Genomic DNA, 24,045 nt, shown 5'->3' on the forward strand with positions numbered 1-24,045 from the left:
GAAACCCACGAGCACGGATATGGTGCTGACAAACCCAGAAACATAATCGTGGCGAACCGGGATTCGAACCCTCAATCGTAGGTTTCTGGCGTGCCCAAGGGACGCAACTCTGCACAGCGAATCGTGGCGCCTAAGACGACTGGGCCACCCGTGCCCCCTGTGGAAAAGGATTGCAGTGCCACGAGCACATGGGTCAGATGGTAAGCGGGGTCAACGTGGACCTGGGGCCCGTTGCACAAAGCGACCGTATCCCTATAACTGTTGTAAGTCTATGTTCAAGCATGGGAGTTACGACTGTCTTAGCGCTAAGATCGCTTTGTGGAACGGGTCCCTGCTACGTTCACATCAGGGCCCAGTTTAACAAAGCTACCGTAACGCCACGACTATCGTAACTCTCCTAGTTTAAACATGGACTTACGACAGTCGTAACGGTACGACCGCTTTGTGAAACGGGGCCCAGAAAGTACACAAATCGAGTGTGTTGTAGGCTCCTATGTGATGGATGTTGATATACAACAAAACCTCGCTAATACGGACAATGCAGTGGGTAAAATCGTCTACATTAACAGAACATTATCACATCATAGATCGTAGTGACGTCCATCAGCTACACATGTCCAACAGTCAGGGATCGGCAAAGCGGGTTACTGGGGGTCTGGATTAACGAGGGTCCACTGTATCGCAACACTTCTGTCATCTAATACACATGGGCAAGACCAGCTTATGGAGATCACGCATTGTTCTTGTGTTCTTGTGCCTTGTTCTTGGAGAAAACGAAACATGAACAAGGCTCATTCGTCACCACTCGCTCCTTTCCGTAACCTGCCGGAATAACACGAGTTGGTCACGAATGGAACAAGGCAGACACACTGTGGGGTCACGTGACACCGACTGCATGGTTGTCAAGGAAACAGCCATGCAGATGTGGAATGAACGACTGCAACTGGGTGGGATATACTAACGTACCACATGTATACATGCATACTATTGCAATTGATCAATTATTTGTTTTATTAGTTTCATCAAAAGTAATGGTACTCTGAGGTCACTGGATTTTCTGGTTCATGATCACTTGATCGTCTGGTTTGTTTACAGACTGACGCCGCATGGCAGGAGCACTGCTGTGCTGCGTCAGGCAATAAATACTTACTTATTATGCAAATTATATGAATGGCGGGTGCTACCGGTAGGGCAGATCACGCTTCCCCTTTCCTGCGAACACCTGGTGTCATCGCTTATTTTCAGCGGTCCATTCATATAATTTCCACAGTTATTTGCCCTTTACGCGAGGTGGAATCTGTTTCGGCAAAAATCTAGACTGGTTATTTTCTGACATTGACAATTTATATTTATGACAGTGATGTAAGTGAGCTATGAAGGGTTCTTAAGGTGTTTTTCCCCCATTTCATATTATATTGCATACTAAGATCAGTATGAGAGGCCGAGGCTTGCAGTGTACGCCCTGTGTTGCTGGGACGTTTTAAACAAGGACCGTAACGCTGATAAGAATTGAACAGCACAAGGTGGACAGCGCAACACTGTCATGTAACCAGAAGCCTTTAGCAGAAGCGGGTAATACTGGAAGGAGAACACTCAATCACAATACAAGTACCAAACTGGTAAACTGTCTATATATAGTATGTACATAGTAACAGGGGAAATATCACAGAATGTCTATCACACAAACACAAAAAGGTTATAAGACGCCACATTTACACCACGGGTAATGAATGATGTTGCTATGTAAGATAAATCGCAAAGGACAATGAAATACGAAGCGTGGTTTATTTCACGCTAAAACATTGTTTTATCATGACGTCATTTCCGGAGATTTGAACATGCGCTCGCAACTTGGCGTCGTATGTTTGACGACGTTATTTTTAAGAGGGGAGTGTCTAGTGAGTTGTTCCCCATTGATGTATCAGGGAGGGACATGATAATCGGTATTGGGAGGAAAGGTACAGGTAATCGACGTGAGGATTGTGAGAATATGCGGGAAATACCCACCTGTGCATAAAATGGACTTATCCGACATTGCGAGGTCGGATTCTATTAAGGGAGTCATCATTATTTAAATAGGGGTTAATACTTTTGAAGCTGTTGATATTTCAATAATACACGACTCGTGGTTGTTGTTTATTGGCTGCACCCCTCATGGTTTATTCTCCCTGCAGTGTTTTATGGTACGTTCTCCCATAACAGGGCTTGATCTTCCATCGCCAGCAGTGGTTTATTCGCAGTGGTTTATTTTTTTTCACCTAATCTGATTGGCTGCCTGAGAGTGGAGAGATGTGTCATCGTGTTTTGATTGGCTGGCTAAAAATAATTGACGGCACTATTTTCGGATCGGGGATACCCGAGGTCGTCTAGTACAGGAAATCCCCAGCAGGCAAAACATTACCGTAGTGACAATGTTTCCATTGCCGAAAGTTGATGACCGAAGGAAAGTTTGTGGGGGAAGAAGGGGTATGATATATGGAGATATATCAGAGAATTTCGGCTTCCCAATGTACCAGATTCAGTTGCAGAATGAGAAGACGGTAATCGAAGCGAGATACCGCATCGATATTACGGGACCAGGGGAGCAACTCCAGTACATTCTTTACTGGGCGTTTTCAAGGCTAATAACAAAGCTCATGAAACAGTTAATTAATTCATGTAAAAATACGGATGAAATAGTGAAACAAACCATATTGTTTGGTATTTTTAAAAAACAACAACTGTCAACCACATAAGAAATGTCACGTTCCAACAAAGTTTTGATCTAGAGCCGACCGATCAAAAACATATTTCATAGATCTATTAAATTAATCGAGACTTAAATTTCATATTTTAAGAAAATAAACACTCAGATAATTTGGATCTAGAGCAATACTCAATTTTAATGCAGGAAACGATCAATCTTTGCTGGACGGACCGTACATCTCACGACCAAGATGTTTTGCAACCACAGCAGTTGTTTCCCCTTTCAACAGGTGGAGTTTACCAAGATCAATATAATTAATGTATTTTGGCCTATAATTATTTGGTATTTTTTAAACATTAAGACTTCAATTATTTAAACATACCATCTCAGGACAATTAAGAAACTCATTATGAAAAAACAACATTACCCCGTTAAAACTTGAATATATTAAGTCATACCTAAATCTAAATAAACTCCAGAAAGTAATATATGTATTTATATTTTTTCTTAACTATTTTGATTTATTATAGGGAGCAGACAAAATGATGAAGATAAAGATGGTGGGCACCAATCAACCTTTTATAGTTATTTTTTTCAAAAGCAATATTCTTTTTTTTCAACAATGATGTACATTTATGCATCTTAAAATATATTGTGTATTTTAGATAGGATGATATAATCTCAAAATTAATTTCTTATTATAAGTTTTAGGTAGAAACTCAATATCACAGTCAATTATTTTCAGAATTTACAGACAATACAGAGTATTGAGGTTTGTCTCAAGTATATTCTTTAAACCAAAGATTTATTATTTACCATGATTACTGAAAAAACCCACTTCTTTAGAAATGCATTAGGAATGTCTAATTTTAATTTAAATACTTTTTGCCCCAAAAAAATCACATATGAACAGGTCACTCAAATACATATTTATTATTAAGTCTTGTTTTCATGAAGATAAAAAGAATGTTAGGAACATGTTAATTCTAAACTACCTTATCAGTAAGTCTTAATTCTAATCTGATAAAATAACAAAAGAATAAAGTTTGGAGGTAACTGTTGCAGTAAAATTACAATGTAAAATTACAAGGGTATTAAAATGCAAATATTTGTGGAACTACTGAAATGATAATTTATTGTTTACATACTATCCTATGTATTTATGTTTCACACACAAAAAATTATTGTGCTTGTCAAATTCACATTGTGTCTTGTCATTCACAAATATGGGGAAATTAGATGACTTATTTAGTAACATTTGGTGTCATGATGTTAAATATTATGTTCAAAAGAAAAACTGTCAACTGAAAAGGGTTTTTCTTTATATCATAAAAGCACATGGGCTCACAATGTTCAGGAACAAAAAAAATTGTTAAAAAGATGACAAGAAATATTCATCATTTTACACATTAAATTATTCACTGTAAAACTAGTTTTAAAGAGGTAAATTCGTCCAAACAATTTACAATCCATTGAAGGATTTGAGAAGACGTAATCAGCTGATCAGTTGCCTGAGTTGGTAATATTATAAAATCTTGCCTGATCAATCCTGCTGACAGTTCCTTTGGGCACTTGTTTTTCGTTAACAATAGTTCACAATATATAAGACAATCTTTAATTTCCTCTTAATTGGGTTTATAACATTTGTTTCTAGCGAACAAATAAACGAATAACGTATTTACATACACTAAAAAGGTGGGCCTATTTAGTGTTGCGCATTGAAAATGATAGTCACGGCGAGACGAATGCAAATAAAGTTATGGGCCGAGAAATCCAAAACCATTAACAAATATCAAATCACATTACTAATTCTCAAAACGTTACCCCCATCAGCTTTTAATAGTTAACAAAAAAACATAACACGAATGCTAACAAGTGGCTTGCCTGTCACGGAAACTTCGTGTGAGTTGTCTTCGCTAGAACCTTTTTACCTGTTACAGTTGTCTTACTGAGCATATTCGAAAACGAGGCTGGGGGGAATCCCGAGTGGTTACTAAACACGGGAAATCTTCAACTACGAGCTCGACTTTTTATGGCATATTGTTATGGGAGAAAAAGGATTAACCACTGTGTTCGGTTGTTACCGAAAAATCTACACACTCGTGATTAATCTGTCACAATTAGAACTCGGCAAAGCCTCGTTCTAATCGTGACAGATTAATCACTCGTGTGTAGATTTTTCGGTAACAACCGAACACAGTGGTTAATCCTCTATATAAACAACTCCCACTCGTCGTTTATTTCTTAAATGCATGCTGTCACGTCACAATATGACGTCACGTTACACGTCATAACGTTGATAAACGGCATGACGTCACAATGCAAGAAATTGTGAAACAGACAATGACGTCACAATACAAGACGACACAATACATCAATACATCACAGTACAGGTCACGAAGTGACTGGACACAGTTATCACTTTGCCATTACTGGCCTCATCAATGAACATTGACTTACAGTAAAGTTCTGACAGCATAGAGCAGAGACCATATAGTTATCTGGTCTCTGCATAGAGTGACTATTCACATATTGATATCACAATGCACTTTTGAGAACAGCATGTACGGCATGCACTATATACAAAGCCAATGTAAGGAGGTATGACCGAGATGGGCGTTAATACTTGGCGGAGACTGGAGTCTGCCCCGATGGACGAAGGAGAATATTACAAGCCTCATCCCTTGGAGACCACGCCCCTGGGATAACAGACAAGAGTAGGTCCGCAGACATCAGGGAGAGGCCACACACCCTGGTACCCCATACAGGAACGATAGAGCACACCCGCCCGCCTGATATCCCTGACAACGATACCCCCACCCCCATCCCCCTATCTTGATATCACAGACAGCAAAATGAAGTCACATCATTGGTACCCCATACAGCAACACGGGGAGGGTCAGTTTCATGTGATGATGACAGAGTTAATTTATGTTTACTCGAAAACCTATACAGGAATGCCCCTTTAAAGCTTCAGCCGTAACACTGTGACGGCGCCATTCAACTATATATACAGACGTTTTCCTTCATGAATGAACACAAAGAGTTCTCTGTCACAGTTAGCACAGGAGCACATCCTGATGGGGATCCTACTTGACGACATGTCAAACAATTACCAGCTCACAGTCAAGAGGTTGGACGGAGTTTCATTGAATACAGCTAACGCAGTTGTCTCCCCTCTTGTCACGTGATGTCACGTGGGGTTACAACTCGGTCAGGTCGTAAGAGGACTTGATATTGACGCGGATTTTTCCCGGGACACGCTCGTTCTCCTTCTTCACCATGACGAAGAGGTCGTACTCCTTGTCCTCGCCGCTCACGGTGCCGATGTCGGGGATGGTCGCCGTCCCTAGCAGGTCGTTCTTCAGCATGTTGTGATTCAGCACCTGGCAGAGTATACATGGTATAGTAGCTTCACAGAGTATACGTAGTATAATGTCCTTGCAGAGTATACATGGTATACGTAGTCTAATGTCCTGGCAGAGTATACATGGTATAATAGCTTCACCGAGTATACGTAGTATAATGTCCTTGCAGAGTATACATGGTATAATAGCTTCACAGAGTATACGTAGTATAATGTCCTGGCAGAGTATACATGGTATAATAGCTTCACAGAGTATACGTAGTATAATGTCCTGGCAGAGTATACATGGTATAATAGCTTCACAGAGTATACGTAGTATAATGTCCTGGCAGAGTATACATGGTATACGTAGTATAATGTCCTGGTAGAGTATACATGGTATAATAGCTTCACAGAGTATACGTAGTATAATGTCCTGGCAGAGTATACATGGTATAATAGCTTTACAGAGTATACGTAGTATAATGTCCTGGCAGAGTATACATAGGTATAATGGCTTCACAGAGTATACGTAGTATAATGTCCTGGCAGAGTATACATGGTATAATAGCTTCACAGAGTATACGTAGTATAATGTCCTGGCAGAGTATACACGGTATAATAGCTTCACAGAGTATACGTAGTATAATGTCCTGGCAGAGTATACATGGTATAATAGCTTCACAGAGTATACGTGTTATAATGTCCTGGCAGAGTATACATGGTATGATATCCTGGCAGAGTATACATTAGTAGTTATGGTGTCTTTAGTTGACGTACGCGGTGTCATATTAGGTTAGCAGAAGAATATTGGGCTCGGCTGACGAATGTAATATGCTGAAAAGTTTACACTATCTGGTATCCGTTGACGTTGAGGGTCAAAGGGAGACAACTCTTCAAATCTTAGAGGCCAAACCTTGTTGACGATTTTAATTATAATCTGTGTGTATAAAATCACGAACGTGATCTAAAAAATATCAATGTCCTTGCACATCAAAATTAATGCTATTAAAACACATAACAGTGTCGAATGACGAATGTCTGTACCAGAATGTGCATGTATAATATGTGAGGTAAGTGTTGGAAAATCCAAAATGGCTGTTACTGATGGTATACGGTCTCATAGCGATCAGTAGCAACCTTCTTGGATCTTTACTGACGGTATACGGGCTCATATTGGGGTTAGTAGTTCTGCTCTCTGATTGGTCAATCTCACTTTGAGGTATAATAAAGTACAATATCCTGGATGTGTATACATGGTATGTTTACCCGGCAGTGTATGTGTAGTAAAGTATCCTGGCAGAGTATACGTAATATAATATCGTGGCAGAGTATACGTAATGTAATATCCTGGCAGAGTATACGTAATATGATATCCTGGCAGAGTATACGTAATATAATATCCTGGCAGAGTATACGTAATACAACATCCTGGTAGAGTATACGTAGTATAATATCCTGGCAGAGTATACGTAATACAACATCCTGGCAGAGTATACGTAATATAATATCCTGGCAGAGTATACGTAATACAACATCCTGGCAGAGTATACGTAATATAATATCCTGGCAGAGTATACGTAATACAACATCCTGGCAGAGTAAACGTAATATAATATCCTGGCAGAGTATACGTAATATGATATCCTGGCAGAGTATACATAATACAACATCCTGGCATAGTATACGTAATATAATATCCTGGCAGAGTATACGTAATACAACATCCTGGCAGAGTAAACGTAATATAATATCCTGGCAGAGTATACGTAATATAATATCCTGGCAGAGTATACGTAGCATAATATCCTGGCAGAGTATACGCAGTATAATATCCTGGCAGAGTATACGTAATATAATATCCTGGCAGAGTATACGTAATACAACATCCTGGCAGAGTATACGTAATATAATATCCTGGCAGAGTATACGTAATACAACATCCTGGCAGAGTATACGTAATATAATATCCTGGCAGAGTATACGTAATATAATATCCTGGCAGAGTATACGTAATACAACATCCTGGCATAGTATACGTAATATAATATCCTGGCAGAGTATACGTAATACAACATCCTGGCATAGTAAACGTAATATAATATCCTGGCAGAGTATACGTAATATAATATCCTGGCAGAGTATACGTAATACAACATCCTGGCAGAGTAAACGTAATATAATATCCTGGCAGAGTATACGTAGTATAATATCCTGGCAGAGTATACGTAATACAACATCCTGGCAGAGTATACGTAATATAATATCCTGGCAGAGTATACGTAGTATAATATCCTGGCAGAGTATACGCAGTATAATATCCTGGCAGAGTATACGTTATATAATATCCTGGCAGAGTATACGTAATACAACATCCTGGCAGAGTATACGTAATATAATATCCTGGCAGAGTATACGTAGTATAATATCCTGGCAGAGTATACGCAGTATAATATCCTGGCAGAGTATACGTTATATAATATCCTGGCAGAGTATACGTAATACAACATCCTGGCAGAGTATACGTAATATAATATCCTGGCAGAGTATACGCAGTATAATATCCTGGCAGTGTTTACGGAACCAGCCCGGGCGTAGGTGTTGAGGTTACAATGCTAGACCTGAACGCGTCCTACTCACATCTACTGTGATGGGCAGGTGCGGCTTCTTCCTGTAGAACGTGGCCTTGATGCTCCACGTGGGGGCGTTGGTCCCCACACACGACACAGACTTGACCTTCTCCCCCTCACACTTGATGCTCACCATGGGGTCCAGAGCTGGAGGATGAGGCAGAGATTGAACACACGCAGCAAGTCGAAACATCAGAAGTACGGAGAATACTGAGGGTGTCAAACCCCTTTCGGTACGTCGGATGCCGAATCCTAAGCAGTTTCCGAATGTCGCAGTGCAGTAAGTTGGAAGCTATTAAATGTGTTAACTCTTATTTTTCGTCTTTGTTTTCTAGCACTGACAAATGGCAACCTCCTTGATATATGCTGGTTTTCAGAGAAGGCTGTTGTTGTTGCTGTTGTTGTTTAACGCCGCACTCAGCAATATTCCAGCTATATGGCGGCGGTCTGTAAATAATCGAGACTGGACCAGACAATGCAGTGATTGATATCATGAGCATCGATCCACACAATTGGGATACGATGACATGCATCAACGAAGTCAGCGAGTCTGACCACCCGATCCCGTTATTCGCCTTTTACGACAAGTATATAGGGCTGTAGTGGGGCGTCAGTAGTGTTCTACTTACATCCTTTGCCTTTAGCCTTCGCAGGAAGCACCAACTCTTCAGCCGACTCCACGGTGATAGTGGTGACCATGCTGTAACCGGCCACACAGGGACAACCGCTGGACGGACACTCCTTCTCCAGGGCCCTGTAACATGGGTATAGACACTCACATTAGTCCCCACACGCAAACATCCAGGGCCCTGCAGCATGGATACAGACACTCACATTAGCCCGTCACACGCAAACATCCAGGGCCCTGCAACATGGATACAGTTTCCACCCTTGCCGAAATAGGCTGGGATTATGGAGTTAGATTTTGTCTGGACTAACGAGTCTATGCATAGTCCAATCAAAATCGCGCACCGAAATCGAAATCCGGTTCGTTAACTGTCATGTAGAGTTCGGTCGATTTGCAGGATTTACAAAGCATGTGCATCGCCAACTCGTTGTCAACAGATATTTTCCAAATCTTTTCATGTTTTTAATCTAGGTGCTCACGTGAGTTGATGTACTTCGAGAAGTAAGAACCGTTTTATCACCAAATAGATCTTGATCAGATCGTCTTCACTGGGCGCCACCATTTTGTTTGAAGCAAATGCATGTGATACGAAAGGTGGAATCTGATTGGTCCATATGGGAGAGGCATAGAATGGACATAACTCGTAATAGCCACTGGTTGCGCTACGATCGAGCCCAGGAATTCCAGCCTAGTTCGGCAAGGGTGGAAACTGGACTTCTAAAGTCAGTTAACTCTCTTGCCTCGGGAAGATGCACAAAGGGACGTCAGTTGGAAAGGTTTAATGTGTGATGGAAGCGTTTGGGTTAAGGTGTTGAGGTGAAATGGGGTTTAACGTCGGGTCCAAGATTATTGCACGTATATAGCGACGTGCATGCACGTGTGTGTGTGTGTGTGTGTGTGTGTGTGTGTGTGTGTGTGTGTGTGTGCGTGTGTGCGTGTGTTTGTTCGAGCGCGTGTGTTTGTGAAAGAGAGTATCGTGTTACGCCGCTTTTAGCAATATTCCAGCCATGATACGGCGGGCAATCGACGTCGATGTTACCTAAACCTAGAGGTTATACACGACATGACTGAGCGCCGAGACAGGACGACACAAGTTGCCATGGAAACCACAACAAGTGCTACCTAATATAAACACCACACATGTACCGTCACACCAAACAAAATAATATAACATTCGTAGAAATAAAACATAATACCCACAAATAGAAACATCGAAAAAAATGTGGTGCAAACGACATATAATACCAGTATATACCTTCACCAACCGAAATAAAATAACATTCAAAGAAAGTGAAAAAAAGAAAAAATAAGAAACACGATCCATCACCACATGTAGGGGGAGGTAGGCGTTGTGGTCCATCACATGTGGCTGCCAACCCCCTCCTGGCACGGAGGAGTCTAGGGTCTCTTTAGAGGGTACAGTAAACTACGGTTATAACGAACACGCTTATAACGAACTGACGGATATAACGAACTTACGTTTTGGTCCCGACTATTTGCTGTAGTTATGCTGTATATATGCTTATAACGAACTACGGTTATAACGAACTAAAATTAGTAGTCCCTTTGAGTTCGTTATAACCGTACATTACTTTATTTGGGACAAGGTGGTGTGGAACGCGGGACTAAAAAAAATCATATTTCGTACGGAGATTCAATATTTTAAAAACATAATAAAGGTCTCCGTATAAATTTTATTTATATTTTTTTTCAAAATTTCTCAATGTCATTTAAGTTCAAACGGGTCTCTGTAAGTCGAATAGCACACATCGTTCCGGGATCTAAATTGGACTGTTGAGTATCTGTGTAAGTCGAATAAAAGTCGCACACACCAGAGACCATATATGGTCTCTGCACACAACAAGGGTCTGTTCTTTTCAAGCTCCTTTTTCTGTGTGAGGACTTGCTGTTTTAACCTTGCTATTGCAACCGGCAATTTTCACTAAGCGCCACATCCGATCTCTCATTCCGAACAACAGGAACTGGTACTGAACCAGGGCGTGTCAAGGTGACATAGAAGGTCAAGGTCACGTCGTGGACATGACAGGAAGCGGGTGCATGCTCGGTACAAAAACAAGGAAAATGAGTACAGAAAATAAACATCCTTGTATCATGAGACCCCGGCTTCACAAAACCACCTTAGCGTGACCAATATCTCTTCTCAATTACCCCATCCCTGGGAGTGATAAAGGTCGCTAAGCTAAGTCCGCTTTGTAAAGCCGGGCCCACGGCTAGGGGTATGGGTGTACTACCTGCTAGCACCGCTGACTCCGCTGTGGGCAGACAAGGGTTAGACATCACGCACTCGTCCATGAACACATTTAGCATATTAACTGGTTACAATGAATTTCAGTTCAGAAAAATACTGGACCCCGTGTACGCTCATTTCCCACTTAGGTTACAAAACACCTTCCCACCTTGTTCAATATATTAAACACCTTTCTCCTCAATTGTATATAAAACATTCCTTCCCCCTTGACGTACATATAACATACCTTTCCATTGTATATATAACATACCTTCCCTTGTTGTATATATAACATACCCCTGTTGTATATATAACATACCTTCCCCCTTGACGTATATATAACACACCTTCCCCCTTGACGTATATATAACATACCTTCTCCTTGTATATATAACATGCTTTCCCTTGTTGCATATATAACATACCCCTGTTGTATATATAACACACCTTCCCCCTTGCTGTGTATATAACATACCTTCCCCCTTGTTGTATATATAACGTACCTCCCCCCTTGGCGTATATATAACATACCTTCTCCTTGTATATATAACATGCTTTCCCTTGTTGCATATATAACATACCCCTGTTGTATATATAACACACCTTCCCCCTTGCTGTGTATATAACATACCTTCCCCCTTGTTGTATATATAACGTACCTCCCCCCTTGGCGTATATATAACATACCTTCTCCTTGTATATATAACATGCTTTCCCTTGTTGCATATATAACATACCCCTGTTGTATATATAACACACCTTCCCCCTTGCTGTGTATATAACATACCTACCCCTTGTTGTATATATAACGTACCTCCCCCCTTGTTGTGTATATAACATACCATCCCCTTGTTGTATATATAACACACCTCCCCCTTGTTGTAACTATAACGTACCCCCCCCCCCCCCCCCTTGGTGTATATATAACACACCTCCCCCCTTGTTGTAACTATAACGTACCTCCCCCCTTGTTGTATATATAACACACCTCCCCCCTTGTTGCAACTATAACGTACCTCCGCCCTTGTTGCAACTATAACGTACCTCCCCCCTTGTTGTAACTATAACGTACCTCCCCCCTTGTTGCAACTATAACGTACCTCCGCCCTTGTTGTAACTATAACGTACCTCCCCCCTTGGTGTATATATAACACACCTCCCCCCTTGTTGTAACTATAACGTACCTCCACCCTTGTTGTATATATAACACACCTCCCCCCTTGTTGCAACTATAACGTACCTCCCCCCTTGTTGTAACTATAACGTACCTCCCCCCTTGGTGTATATATAACACACCTCCCCCCTTGTTGCAACTATAACGTACCTCCCCCCTTGTTGTAACTATAACGTACCTCCCCCCTTGTTGTAACTATAACGTACCTCCCCCCTTGTTGTATATATAACACACCTCCCCCTTGTTGTAACTATAACGTACCTGCCCCTTGTTGTAACTAAAACGTACCTTCCCCCTTGTTGTAACTATAACGTACCTCCCCCCTTGTTGTAACTATAACGTACCTCCCCCCTTGGTGTATATATAACACACCTCCCCCCTTGTTGTAACTATAACGTACCTCCCCCCTTGTTGTAACTATAACGTACCTCCCCCCTTGTTGTAACTATAACGTACCTTCCCCCTTGTTGTAACTATAACGTACCTTCCCCCGGCGGCCGACCCCGTGTACAGTCTCAGCAGAAAGTCCCCTGTAGCGCCCTGTTCTTTGGTTGTTGGTACTATGACGTATCGCCCTCGCTTCAGCACTGTTGTCCCGTATACACTGCGAGATTTCACGTAATCCGACGTAAACATCTTGTCTCCCGGCACGTGCACACGGTACTTTCGGTTTTCCTCCACCTGGTAGAATGATTGACGGCTGAGGTTTGACTTGTGTCAAGGTTCGATTAAATTCAAGCATTATGTTGTACCGTCTACATGCTGTACAATCTGACAACATGTTCACGCCCACCTCAAGCAGTATGTTAACTAGCATCAATGCAACGCCCATATTTGAAATTAGCCACGTTAAGATAATAGCCCCGCCCACATTACACAATAACTGACAGTGACCCTAACGTTGCGGAAGCCAATCACGAGAAGGCTCTAGCCCCGCTTACATTACAGAGTGACTGACAGTTACCCTCATGATGTGGAAGCCAATCACGTTAAGGCTCAAGCCCCCGTCTACATTACAGAATGACTGACAGTTACCCTCATGATGTGGAAGCCAATCACGTTAAGGCTCTAGCCCCACCTACATTACAGAGTGACTGACACCTACACTCATGATGTGGAAGCCAATCACGAGAAGGCTCTAGCCCCACCTACATTACAGAATGACTGACAGTTACCCTCATGATGTGGAAGCCAATCACGTTAAGACTCAAGCCCCCGTCTACATTACAGAATGACTGACAGTTACCCTCATGATGTGGAAGCCAATCACGTTAAGGCTCTAGCCCCACCTACATTACAGATTGACTGACAGTTACCCTCATGGTGTGGGAGCCAATCACGTTAAGGCTCAAGCCCCACCTACATTACAGAATGACTGACAGTTACCCTCATGATGTGGAAGCCAATCACGTTAAGGCTCTAGCCCCACCTACATTACAGAATGACTGACAGTTACCCTCATGATGTGGAAGCCAATCACGTTAAGGCTCAAGCCCCCGTCTACATTACAGAATGACTGACAGTTACCTTCATGATGTGGAAGCCAATCACGTTAAGGCTCTAGCCCCACCTACATTACAGAATGACTGACAGTTACCCTCATGATGTGGGAGCCAATCACGTTAAGGCTCAAGCCCCACCTACATTACAGAGTGACTGACACCTACCCTCATGATGTGGGAGCCAATCACGTTAAGGCTCAAGCCCCACCTACATTACAGAGTGACTGACACCTACCCTCATGATGTGGAAGCCAATCACGAGAAGGCTCTAGCCCCACCTACATTACAGAGTGACTGACAATTACCCTCATGATGTGGGAGCCAATCACGTTAAGGCTCTAGCCCCCACATACATTACAGAATGACTGACAGTTACCCTCATGATGTGGGAGCCAATCACGTTAAGGCTCAAGCCCCACCTACATTACAGAATGACTGACAGTTACCCTCATGATGTGGGAGCCAATCACGTTAAGGCTCTAGCCCCGCCCATATTACAGAGTGACTGACACCTACCCTCATGATGTGGGAGCCAATCACGTTAAGGCTCTAGCCCCACCTACATTACAGAATGACTGACAGTTACCCTCATGATGTGGGAGCCAATCACGTTAAGGCTCTAGCCCCACCTACATTACAGAATGACTGACAGTTACCTTCATGACGTGGAAGCCAATCATGTTGAGGTCTTGCCCCAGGAACTGCCTGCCCCCGCCGACGTCGTGCTGTTCTAGGGATATCATGATCCGATCAGAAGCTCCCGTGATGTCGAACAAATACTGAAACAGAATATCATCAGATCAGGCGAGACATGCTTCAAACTATCGTCATTACAATGCAGTTACGTTTCAGACACATGTCGGAAGGGCTCATTGCTGCCATAGCGAAGAGTTACCGCCCTTCTTCTGTCTCTCAGTCTGAGGCCCCCATCTCACAGAGATTTCTTCCCTTCGACTTTCGGGTTGAGATTAAGGCGCTAGTTGGGGCAATCATGTGTTGGGGAGATACCAGGGTTGAGATTCAGGTGCTAGTTGGGGCAATCATGTGTTGGGGAGATATCAGGGTTGAGATTAAGGCGCTAGTTGGGGCAATCATGTGTTGGGGAGATATCAGGGTTGAGATTCAGGTGCTAGTTGGGGCAATCATGTGTTGGGGAGATACCAGGGTTGAGATTCAGGTGCTAGTTGGGGCAATCATGTGTTGGGGAGATATCAGGGTTGAGATTCAGGCGCTAGTTGGGGCAGTCATGTGTTGGGGAGATACCTGTGTTGAGATTCAGGCGCTAGTTGGGGCAGTCATATGTTGGGGAGATACCAGGGTTGAGATTCAGGCGCTAGTTGGGGCAATCGTGTGTTTGGGAGATACCAGGGTTGAGATTCAGGTGCTAGTTGGGGCAATCATGTGTTCGGGAGATACCAGGGTTGAGATTCAGGCGCTAGTTGGGGCAATCATGTGTTGGGGAGATACCAGGGTTGAGATTCAGGCGCTAGTTGGGGCAGTCATGTGTTGGGGAGATACCAGGGTTGAGATTCAGGCGCTAGTTGGGGCAATCATGTGTTGGGTAGATACCAGGGTTGAGATTCAGGCGCTAGTTGGGGCAGTCATGTGTTGGGGAGATACCAGGGTTGAGATTCAGGCTCTAGTTGGGGCAATCATGTGTTGGGGAGATACCAGGGTTGAGATTCAGGCACTAGTTGGGGCAATCATGTGTTGGGGAGATATCAGGGTTGAGATTCAGGTGCTAGTTGGGGCAGTCATGTGTTGGGGAGATACCAGGGTTGAGATTCAGGTGCTAGTTGGGGCAATCATGTGTTGGGGAGATACCAGGGTTGAGATTCAGGCGCTAGTTGGGGCAGTCATGTGTTGGGGAGATACCAGGGTTGAGATTCAGGCGCTAGTTGGGGCAATCATGTGTTGGGGAGATACCAGGGTTGAGATTCAGGCGCTAGTTGGGGCAATCATGTGTTGGGAGATACCAGGGTTGAGATTCAGGCGGTAGTTGGGGCAATCATGTGTTGGGGAGATACCAGGGTTGAGATTCAGGCGCTAGTTGGGGCAATCATGTGTTGGGGAGATACCAGGGTTGAGATTCAGGCGGTAGTTGGGGCAATCATGTGTAGGGGAGATATCAGGGCTGAGATTCAGGTGCTAGTTGGGGCAATCATGTGTTGGGGAGATACCAGGGTTGAGATTAAGGCGCTAGTTGGGGCAATCATGTGTTGGGGAGATACCAGGGTTGAGATTCAGGTGCTAGTTGGGGCAATCATGTGTTGGGGAGATACCAGGGTTGAGATTCAGGCGCTAGTTGGGGCAATCATGTGTTGGGGAGATACCAGGGTTGAGATTCAGGTGCTAGTTGGGGCAATCATGTGTTGGGGAGATACCAGGGTTGAGATTCAGGCGCTAGTTGGGGCAATCATGTGTTGGGGAGATACCAGGGTTGAGATTCAGGTGCTAGTTGGGGCAATCATGTGTTGGGGAGATACCAGGGTTGAGATTCAGGCGCTAGTTGGGGCAATCATGTGTTGGGGAGATACCAGGGTTGAGATTCAGGCGCTAGTTGGGGCAATCATATGTTGGGGAGATACGGGGGCTGAGATTCAGGTGCTAGTTGGGGCAATCATGTGTTGGGGAGATACCAGGGTTGAGATTCAGGTGCTAGTTGGGGCAATCATGTGTTGGGGAGATACCAGGGTTGAGATTCAGGCGCTAGTTGGGGCAATCATGTGTTGGGGAGATACCAGGGTTGAGATTCAGGCGCTAGTTGGGGCAATCATGTGTTGGGGAGATACCAGGGCTGAGATTCAGGCGCTAGTTGGGGCAATCATGTGTTGGGGAGATACCAGGGCTGAGATTCAGGCGCTAGTTGGGGCAATCATGTGTTGGGGAGATATCAGGGTTGAGATTCAGGTGCTAGTTGGGGCAATCATGTGTTGGGTAGATATCAGGGTTGAGATTCAGGCGCTAGTTGGGGCAATCATGTGTTGGGGAGATACCAGGGTTAAGATTCAGGTGCTAGTTGGGGCAATCATGTGTTGGGGAGATACCAGGGTTGAGATTCAGGTGCTAGTTGGGGCAGTCATGTGTTGGGGAGATACCAGGGTTGAGATTAAGGCGCTAGTTGGGGCAGTCATGTGTTGGGGAGATACCAGGGTTGAGATTCAGGCGCTAGTTGGGGCAATCATGTGTTGGGGAGATACCAGGGTTGAGATTCAGGTGCTAGTTGGGGCAATCATGTGTTGGGGAGGTATCAGGGTTGAGATTAAGGCGCTAGTTGGGGCAATCATGTGTTGGGGAGATATCAGGGTTGAGATTCAGGTGCTAGTTGGGGCAATCATGTGTTGGGGAGATATCAGGGTTGAGATTAAGGCGCTAGTTGGGGCAATCATGTGTTGGGGAGATATCAGGGTTGAGATTCAGGCGCTAGTTGGGGCAATCATGTGTTGGGGAGATATCAGGGTTGAGATTCAGGCGCTAGTTGGGGCAATCATGTGTTGGGGAGATACCAGGGTTGAGATTCAGGTGCTAGTTGGGGCAATCATGTGTTGGGGAGATACCAGGGTTGAGATTCAGGCGCTAGTTGGGGCAATCATGTGTTGGGGGGATACCAGGGTTGAGATTCAGGTGCTAGTTGGGGCAATCATGTGTTGGGAGATACCAGGGTTGAGATTCAGGTGCTAGTTGGGGCAATCATGTGTTGGGAGATACCAGGGTTGAGATTCAGGTGCTAGTTGGGGCAATCATGTGTTGGGGAGATACCAGGGTTGAGATTCAGGCGCTAGTTGGGGCAATCATGTGTTGGGAGATACCAGGGGTTGAGATTCAGGCGCTAGTTGGGGCAATCATGTGTTGGGAGATACCAGGGTTGAGATTCAGGTGCTAGTTGTGGCAATCATGTGTTGGGAGATACCAGGGTTGAGATTCAGGTGCTAGTTGGGGCAATCATGTGTTGGGAGATACCAGGGTTGAGATTCAGGTGCTAGTTGGGGCAATCATGTGTTGGGAGATACCAGGGTTGAGATTCAGGCGCTAGTTGGGGAAATCATGTGTTGGGGAGATACCAGGGTTGAGATTCAGGTGCTAGTTGGGGCAATCATGTGTTGGGAGATACCAGGGTTGAGATTCAGGTGCTAGTTGGGGCAATCATGTGTTGGGGAGATACCAGGGTTGAGATTCAGGCGCTAGTTGGGGCAATCATGTGTTGGGGGGATACCAGGGTTGAGATTCAGGTGCTAGTTGGGGCAATCATGTGTTGGGAGATACCAGGGTTGAGATTCAGGTGCTAGTTGGGGCAATCATGTGTTGGGGAGATACCAGGGTTGAGATTCAGGTGCTAGTTGGGGCAATCATGTGTTGGGGAGATACCAGGGTTGAGATTCAGGTGCTAGTTGGGGCAATCATGTGTTGGGGAGATACCAGGGTTGAGATTCAGGTGCTAGTTGGGGCAATCATGTGTTGGGGAGATACCAGGGTTGAGATTCAGGCGCTAGTTGGGGCAATCATGTGTTGGGGAGGTATCAGGGTTGAGATTCAGGCACTAGTTGGGGCAATCATGTGTTGGGGAGATACCAGGGTTGAGATTCAGGTGCTAGTTGGGGCAATCATGTGTTGGGGAGATATCAGGGTTGAGATTCAGGTGCCAGTTGGGGCAATCATGTGTTGGGGAGATACCAGGGTTGAGATTCAGGTGCTAGTTGGGGCAGTCATGTGTTGGGAGATACCAGGGTTGAGATTCAGGCACTAGTTGGGGCAATCATGTGTTGGGGAGATACCAGGGTTGAGATTCAGGCGCTAGTTGGGGCAATCATGTGTTGGGGAGAAACCAGGGTTGAGATTCAGGTGCTAGTTGGGGCAATCATGTGTTGGGGAGATACCAGGGTTGAGATTCAGGTGCTAGTTGGGGCAATCATGTGTTGGGGAGATACCAGGGTTGAGATTCAGGTGATAGTTGGGGCAATCATGTGTTGGGGAGATACCAGGGTTGAGATTCAGGCGCTAGTTGGGGCAATCATGTGTTGGGGAGGTATCAGGGTTGAGATTCAGGCGGTAGTTGGGGCAATCATGTGTTGGGGAGATACCAGGGTTGAGATTCAGGCGGTAGTTGGGGCAATCATGTGTTGGGAGATATCAGGGTTGAGATTCAGGTGCTAGTTGGGGCAATCATGTGTTGGGGAGATACCAGGGTTGAGATTCAGGCACTAGTTGGGGCAATCATGTGTTGGGTAGATATCAGGGTTGAGATTCAGGCACTAGTTGGGGCAATCATGTGTTGGGGAGATACCAGGGTTGAGATTCAGGCGCTAGTTGGGGCAATCATGTGTTGGGGAGATACCAGGGTTGAGATTCAGGCGCTAGTTGGGGCAATCATGTGTTGGGGAGATACCAGGGTTGAGATTCAGGTGCTAGTTGGGGCAATCATGTGTTGGGGAGATACCAGGGTTGAGATTCAGGCGCTAGTTGGGGCAATCATGTGTTGGGGAGATACCAGGGTTGAGATTCAGGCGCTAGTTGGGGCAATCATGTGTTGGGGAGATACCAGGGTTGAGATTCAGGCGGTAGTTGTGGCAATCATGTGTTGGGGAGATACCAGGGTTGAGATTCAGGTGCTAGTAGGGGCAATCATGTGTTGGGGGGATACCAGGGTTGAGATTCAGGCGCTAGTTGGGGCAATCATGTGTTGGGGAGATACCAGGGTTGAGATTCAGGTGCTAGTTGGGGCAATCATGTGTTGGGGAGATACCAGGGTTGAGATTCAGGCGGTAGTTGGGGCAATCATGTGTTGGGGAGATACCAGGGTTGAGATTCAGGCGCTAGTTGGGGCAATCATGTGTTGGGGAGATACCAGGGTTGAGATTCAGGCGCTAGTTGTGGCAATCATGTGTTGGGGAGATGTCAGGGTTGAGATTCAGGCGGTAGTTGTGGCAATCATGTGTTGGGGAGATACCAGGGTTGAGATTCAGGTGCTAGTTGGGGCAATCATGTGTTGGGAGATACCAGGGTTGAGATTCAGGCGCTAGTTGGGGCAATCATGTGTTGGGGAGATATCAGGGTTGAGATTCAGGCGCTAGTTGGGGCAATCATATGTTGGGGAGATACCAGGGTTGAGATTCAGGCGCTAGTTGGGGCAATCATGTGTTGGGGAGATATCAGGGTTGAGATTCAGGCGCTAGTTGGGGCAATCATATGTTGGGGAGATACCAGGGTTGAGATTCAGGCGCTAGTTGGGGCAATCATGTGTTGGGGAGATACCAGGGTTGAGATTCAGGCGCTAGTTGGGGCAATCATGTGTTGGGGAGATATCAGGGTTGAGATTCAGGCGCTAGTTGGGGCAATCATATGTTGGGGAGATACCAGGGTTGAGATTCAGGCGCTAGTTGGGGCAGTCATGTGGTGGGGAGATACCAGGGTTGAGATTCAGGCGCTAGTTGGGGCAATCATGTGTTGGGGAGATATCAGGGTTGAGATTCAGGCGCTAGTTGGGGCAATCATATGTTGGGGAGATACCAGGGTTGAGATTCAGGTGCTAGTTGGGGCATTCATGTGTTGGGGAGATATCAGGGTTGAGATTCAGGTGCTAGTTGGGGCAATCATGTGTTGGGGAGATACCAGGGTTGAGATTCAGGCGCTAGTTGGGGCAATCATGTGTTGGGGAGATATCAGGGTTGAGATTCAGGCGCTAGTTGGGGCAATCATATGTTGGGGAGATACCAGGGTTGAGATTCAGGCGCTAGTTGGGGCAATCATGTGTTGGGGAGATATCAGGGTTGAGATTCAGGCGCTAGTTGGGGCAATCATGTGTTGGGAGATACCAGGGTTGAGACTCAGGCGCTAGTTGGGGCAATCATATGTTGGGGAGATATCAGGGTTGAGATTCAGGTGCTAGTTGGGGCAATCATGTGTTGGGGAGATACCAGGGTTGAGATTAAGGCGCTAGTTGGGGCAATCATGTGTTGGGGAGATATCAGGGTTGAGATTCAGGCGCTAGTTGGGGCAATCATGTGTTGGGGAGATATCAGGGTTGAGATTCAGGCGCTAGTTGGGGCAATCATGTGTTGGGGAGATACCAGGGTTGAGATTCAGGCGCTAGTTGGGGCAGTCATGTGTTGGGGCGATATCAGGCCTCGGTGGGTTGGGATTCATCTGAAGCTGCAATGATCAACGCCTTAAAGGACGTCGTGGTACCTGGGGGTTGCTGAGGAAAGTCGGCGAGAAGTAGTTGCTGCCGCCGTTCCTGCCGGAGTGCGACCACTTGCTGTGCATGGCGGACTCGTTCCACGTCTTCTTGAGGGAGAAGAACGAGGTGTTGACGAAGTGGCAAATCTGGATGCTGGAGAAGTTCTGGATGAAGTCACTGAAGGACATCCTGCAACAGAGGGATGGTAGAGAGTGAGTGAGTGAGTTGGGTTTAAGGCCGCTTTTAGCATTATTCCAGTCATACCGCGGCGTGTCAGCTTAATGTGGGAGGAAAGCCCGAAGTGATGCAGGTCTCAGACGTTTACCACTTCGGTGAAACCCACGAGCACGGGTATGGTGCTGACAAACCTAGAAATATAATTGGGGCGAACCGGAATTCGAAACCACAATCATAGGTTTCTGGCGTGCCCTAGGGACGCAACTCTGCACAGCGAATCGCGGCGCCTTAGACGACTGGGCCACCCGTGCCCCCTGGTCGTCTGTAGGTCAGGAAGTATGTCAGAAGCACGTCACTCCCCTCCCCGCTCTTCCGTATGCACGTGACTCCGATTCCACCCTTCTAAATACCACCCTAATCCTACTCTAATACCCCATTCCATACATAACCTTTTTGTCTATCACGTGATTCCCCGTCAGTGTGTCACGTGACATCCGTCCCCACTTTCCGGATCATGACGCTGTTATTCCCGTCACGTGACTACCATCTTGTCCTTCTTTATCGCGTACATACACCCTAATCCTACTCGATTAGACCATTCCATGAATAACCTTATTTGTCTATCACGTGACACCACTCCCAATGGTTCGGCATCACATGACTCACCAGAACTCTCCCTCCTGGCGGAACTTGACTCCCATCTTCTCCCATTCGGACTTCGGGACCCGCCTCCATTCGGGAGAGCTGCAACACAGGGGAGGTAATTTCAACTGCATGGTACTGAGTTACATGCATCATTGCCTCAAAAGCTTTGTGAACTGAAAACATGGGAGGCAAACTCAACAGCCTGACAGTGTTCTGGCGTCAGCGACATCACTGAACTCATCATAGCGGAGATTTGTAGCACATTTCTTTTATTTTATTAAAATTGGTATTCGATTGAACAAGCTTAATGTTTGAAAAACTATAATATCAAAATTACTGCCAAATGATATTCCTGTACCGTTAGTACATGTATAGTTGCATGACATTATTATTAGTGAAGATCCGGGGTAGAATAGGTCTTCAAAAACCCACGCTTGCCGTAAAAGGCCACTATGCTTGTCGTAAGAGGCGACTAACGGGATCGGGTGGTCAGGCTCGCTGACTTGGTTGATGCATGTCATCGTATCCCAACTGCGTGGATCGATACTCATGATGCCAATCACTGGAGTGTCTCGTCCAGACTCGATTATTTACAGACAACATATCATGTACCTGAGTGCGGCGCACAAACAAACAAACAAACAAACAAACAAACAAACAAACAAAAGTCTAGTCTGAAGCATTCACAAGTTCATTAAGCGAGTACTGTAGATACACGACACTCCATGGCAAGCATTGCTGTCACAGCCTTTCATGGCGTTCATAGCATTCCAAAGCTGAGATAACGCCCACAGATGTCATGATACACACTGAGAGACGTACACTAGTTTACGTACTCTACTAGACTCCCTTGTATTGGTAATATCTGAAGGGGTTATGCTCAAGCCCATTATTGCTATTTTCCTCCAAACATTGTATTGATACATTCTAAAGATTCTCATGTGATGACGTCCATGTGTTACATTGCTATATTCTGAAGGGGTCACTGCCAACCCTGTATTGCTACAGTCCCCAAACGTTGTATTACTACATTCTGAAGGGGTAACCTCCAAGTATTGTATTGCTACAGTCTCAAAGGTTGATATCCAAACGTTGTATTACTACATTCTGAATGGGTCACGTCCAAGCATTGTATTGCTACAGTCTCAAAGATTCATCTCTAAACGTTGTTTTACTACATTCTGACGGGGTCACGTCCAAGCATTGTATTGCTACAGTCTCAAAGGTTAATCTCTAAACGTTGTATTACTACATTCTGAAGGGGTCACGTCCAAGCCCTGTTTTGCTACAGTCTCAAAGGTTCATCTTCAAACGTTGTATTACTACATTCTGAAGGGGTCACGTCCAACCATTGTATTGCTACAGTCTCAAAGGTTCATCTTCAAACGTTGTATTACTACATTCTGAAGGGGTCACGTCCAAGCATTGTTCAGCTTCAGTCTCAAAGGTTAATCTCTAAACGTTGTATTGCTACATTCTGAAGGGGTCACGTCCAAGTATTGTATTGCTACAGTCTCAAGGGTTTATCTTCAAACGTTGTATTTCTACATTCTGAAGGGGTCACGTCCAAGCATTGTATTGCTACAGTCTCAAAGATTCATCTCTAAACGTTATTTTACTACATTCTGAAGGGGTCACGTCCAAGCCCTGTATTGCTATGGGGTCACGTAGAAGTTTCTGTACTACTACACTCGAAGGTGTTATGTCTAAGCGTCGTATTGCTACAATCAGAGGTACTACTTCCAAATGTTGTATTGCTACAAACTAAGATAGTACGTACAAGATTTGAATAGCTACAATCAGTTGTTTACGTCTAATTATTGTATTGCTGCAAT

The 24,045-nt window shown here is 44.8% G+C and overlaps 1 protein-coding gene across 2 annotated transcripts in view; it reads right to left on the minus strand.

The window, feature by feature from the left end:
* Positions 1-5,533: 5,533 nt before the first annotated feature.
* Positions 5,534-24,045, minus strand: part of LOC139461115 (calpain-5-like) — a 35,195-nt gene continuing 16,683 nt past the window's right edge. Inside the window, exons 7-14 of one of the 2 annotated variants that reach the window (XM_071242652.1) lie at positions 22,232-22,309; positions 21,397-21,577; positions 14,871-14,993; positions 13,197-13,393; positions 11,543-11,563; positions 9,292-9,416; positions 8,673-8,809; positions 5,534-6,072 (exon numbers count right to left, since the gene is read on the minus strand). In XM_071242652.1, coding sequence (XP_071098753.1) covers positions 5,890-6,072; positions 8,673-8,809; positions 9,292-9,416; positions 11,543-11,563; positions 13,197-13,393; positions 14,871-14,993; positions 21,397-21,577; positions 22,232-22,309 — 1,045 coding nt within the window. In that variant the 3' untranslated portion in view covers positions 5,534-5,889. The remainder of the gene's footprint in view (positions 6,073-8,672; positions 8,810-9,291; positions 9,417-11,542; positions 11,564-13,196; positions 13,394-14,870; positions 14,994-21,396; positions 21,578-22,231; positions 22,310-24,045) is intronic. The other variant, XM_071242653.1, reaches the window with a different exon arrangement.

Source organism: Haliotis cracherodii, unplaced genomic scaffold (genome assembly GCF_022045235.1).
Source record: "Haliotis cracherodii isolate W230 unplaced genomic scaffold, xgHalCrac1.p SCAF_14, whole genome shotgun sequence".
Taxonomy (NCBI): Eukaryota; Metazoa; Mollusca; class Gastropoda; order Lepetellida; family Haliotidae; genus Haliotis; species Haliotis cracherodii.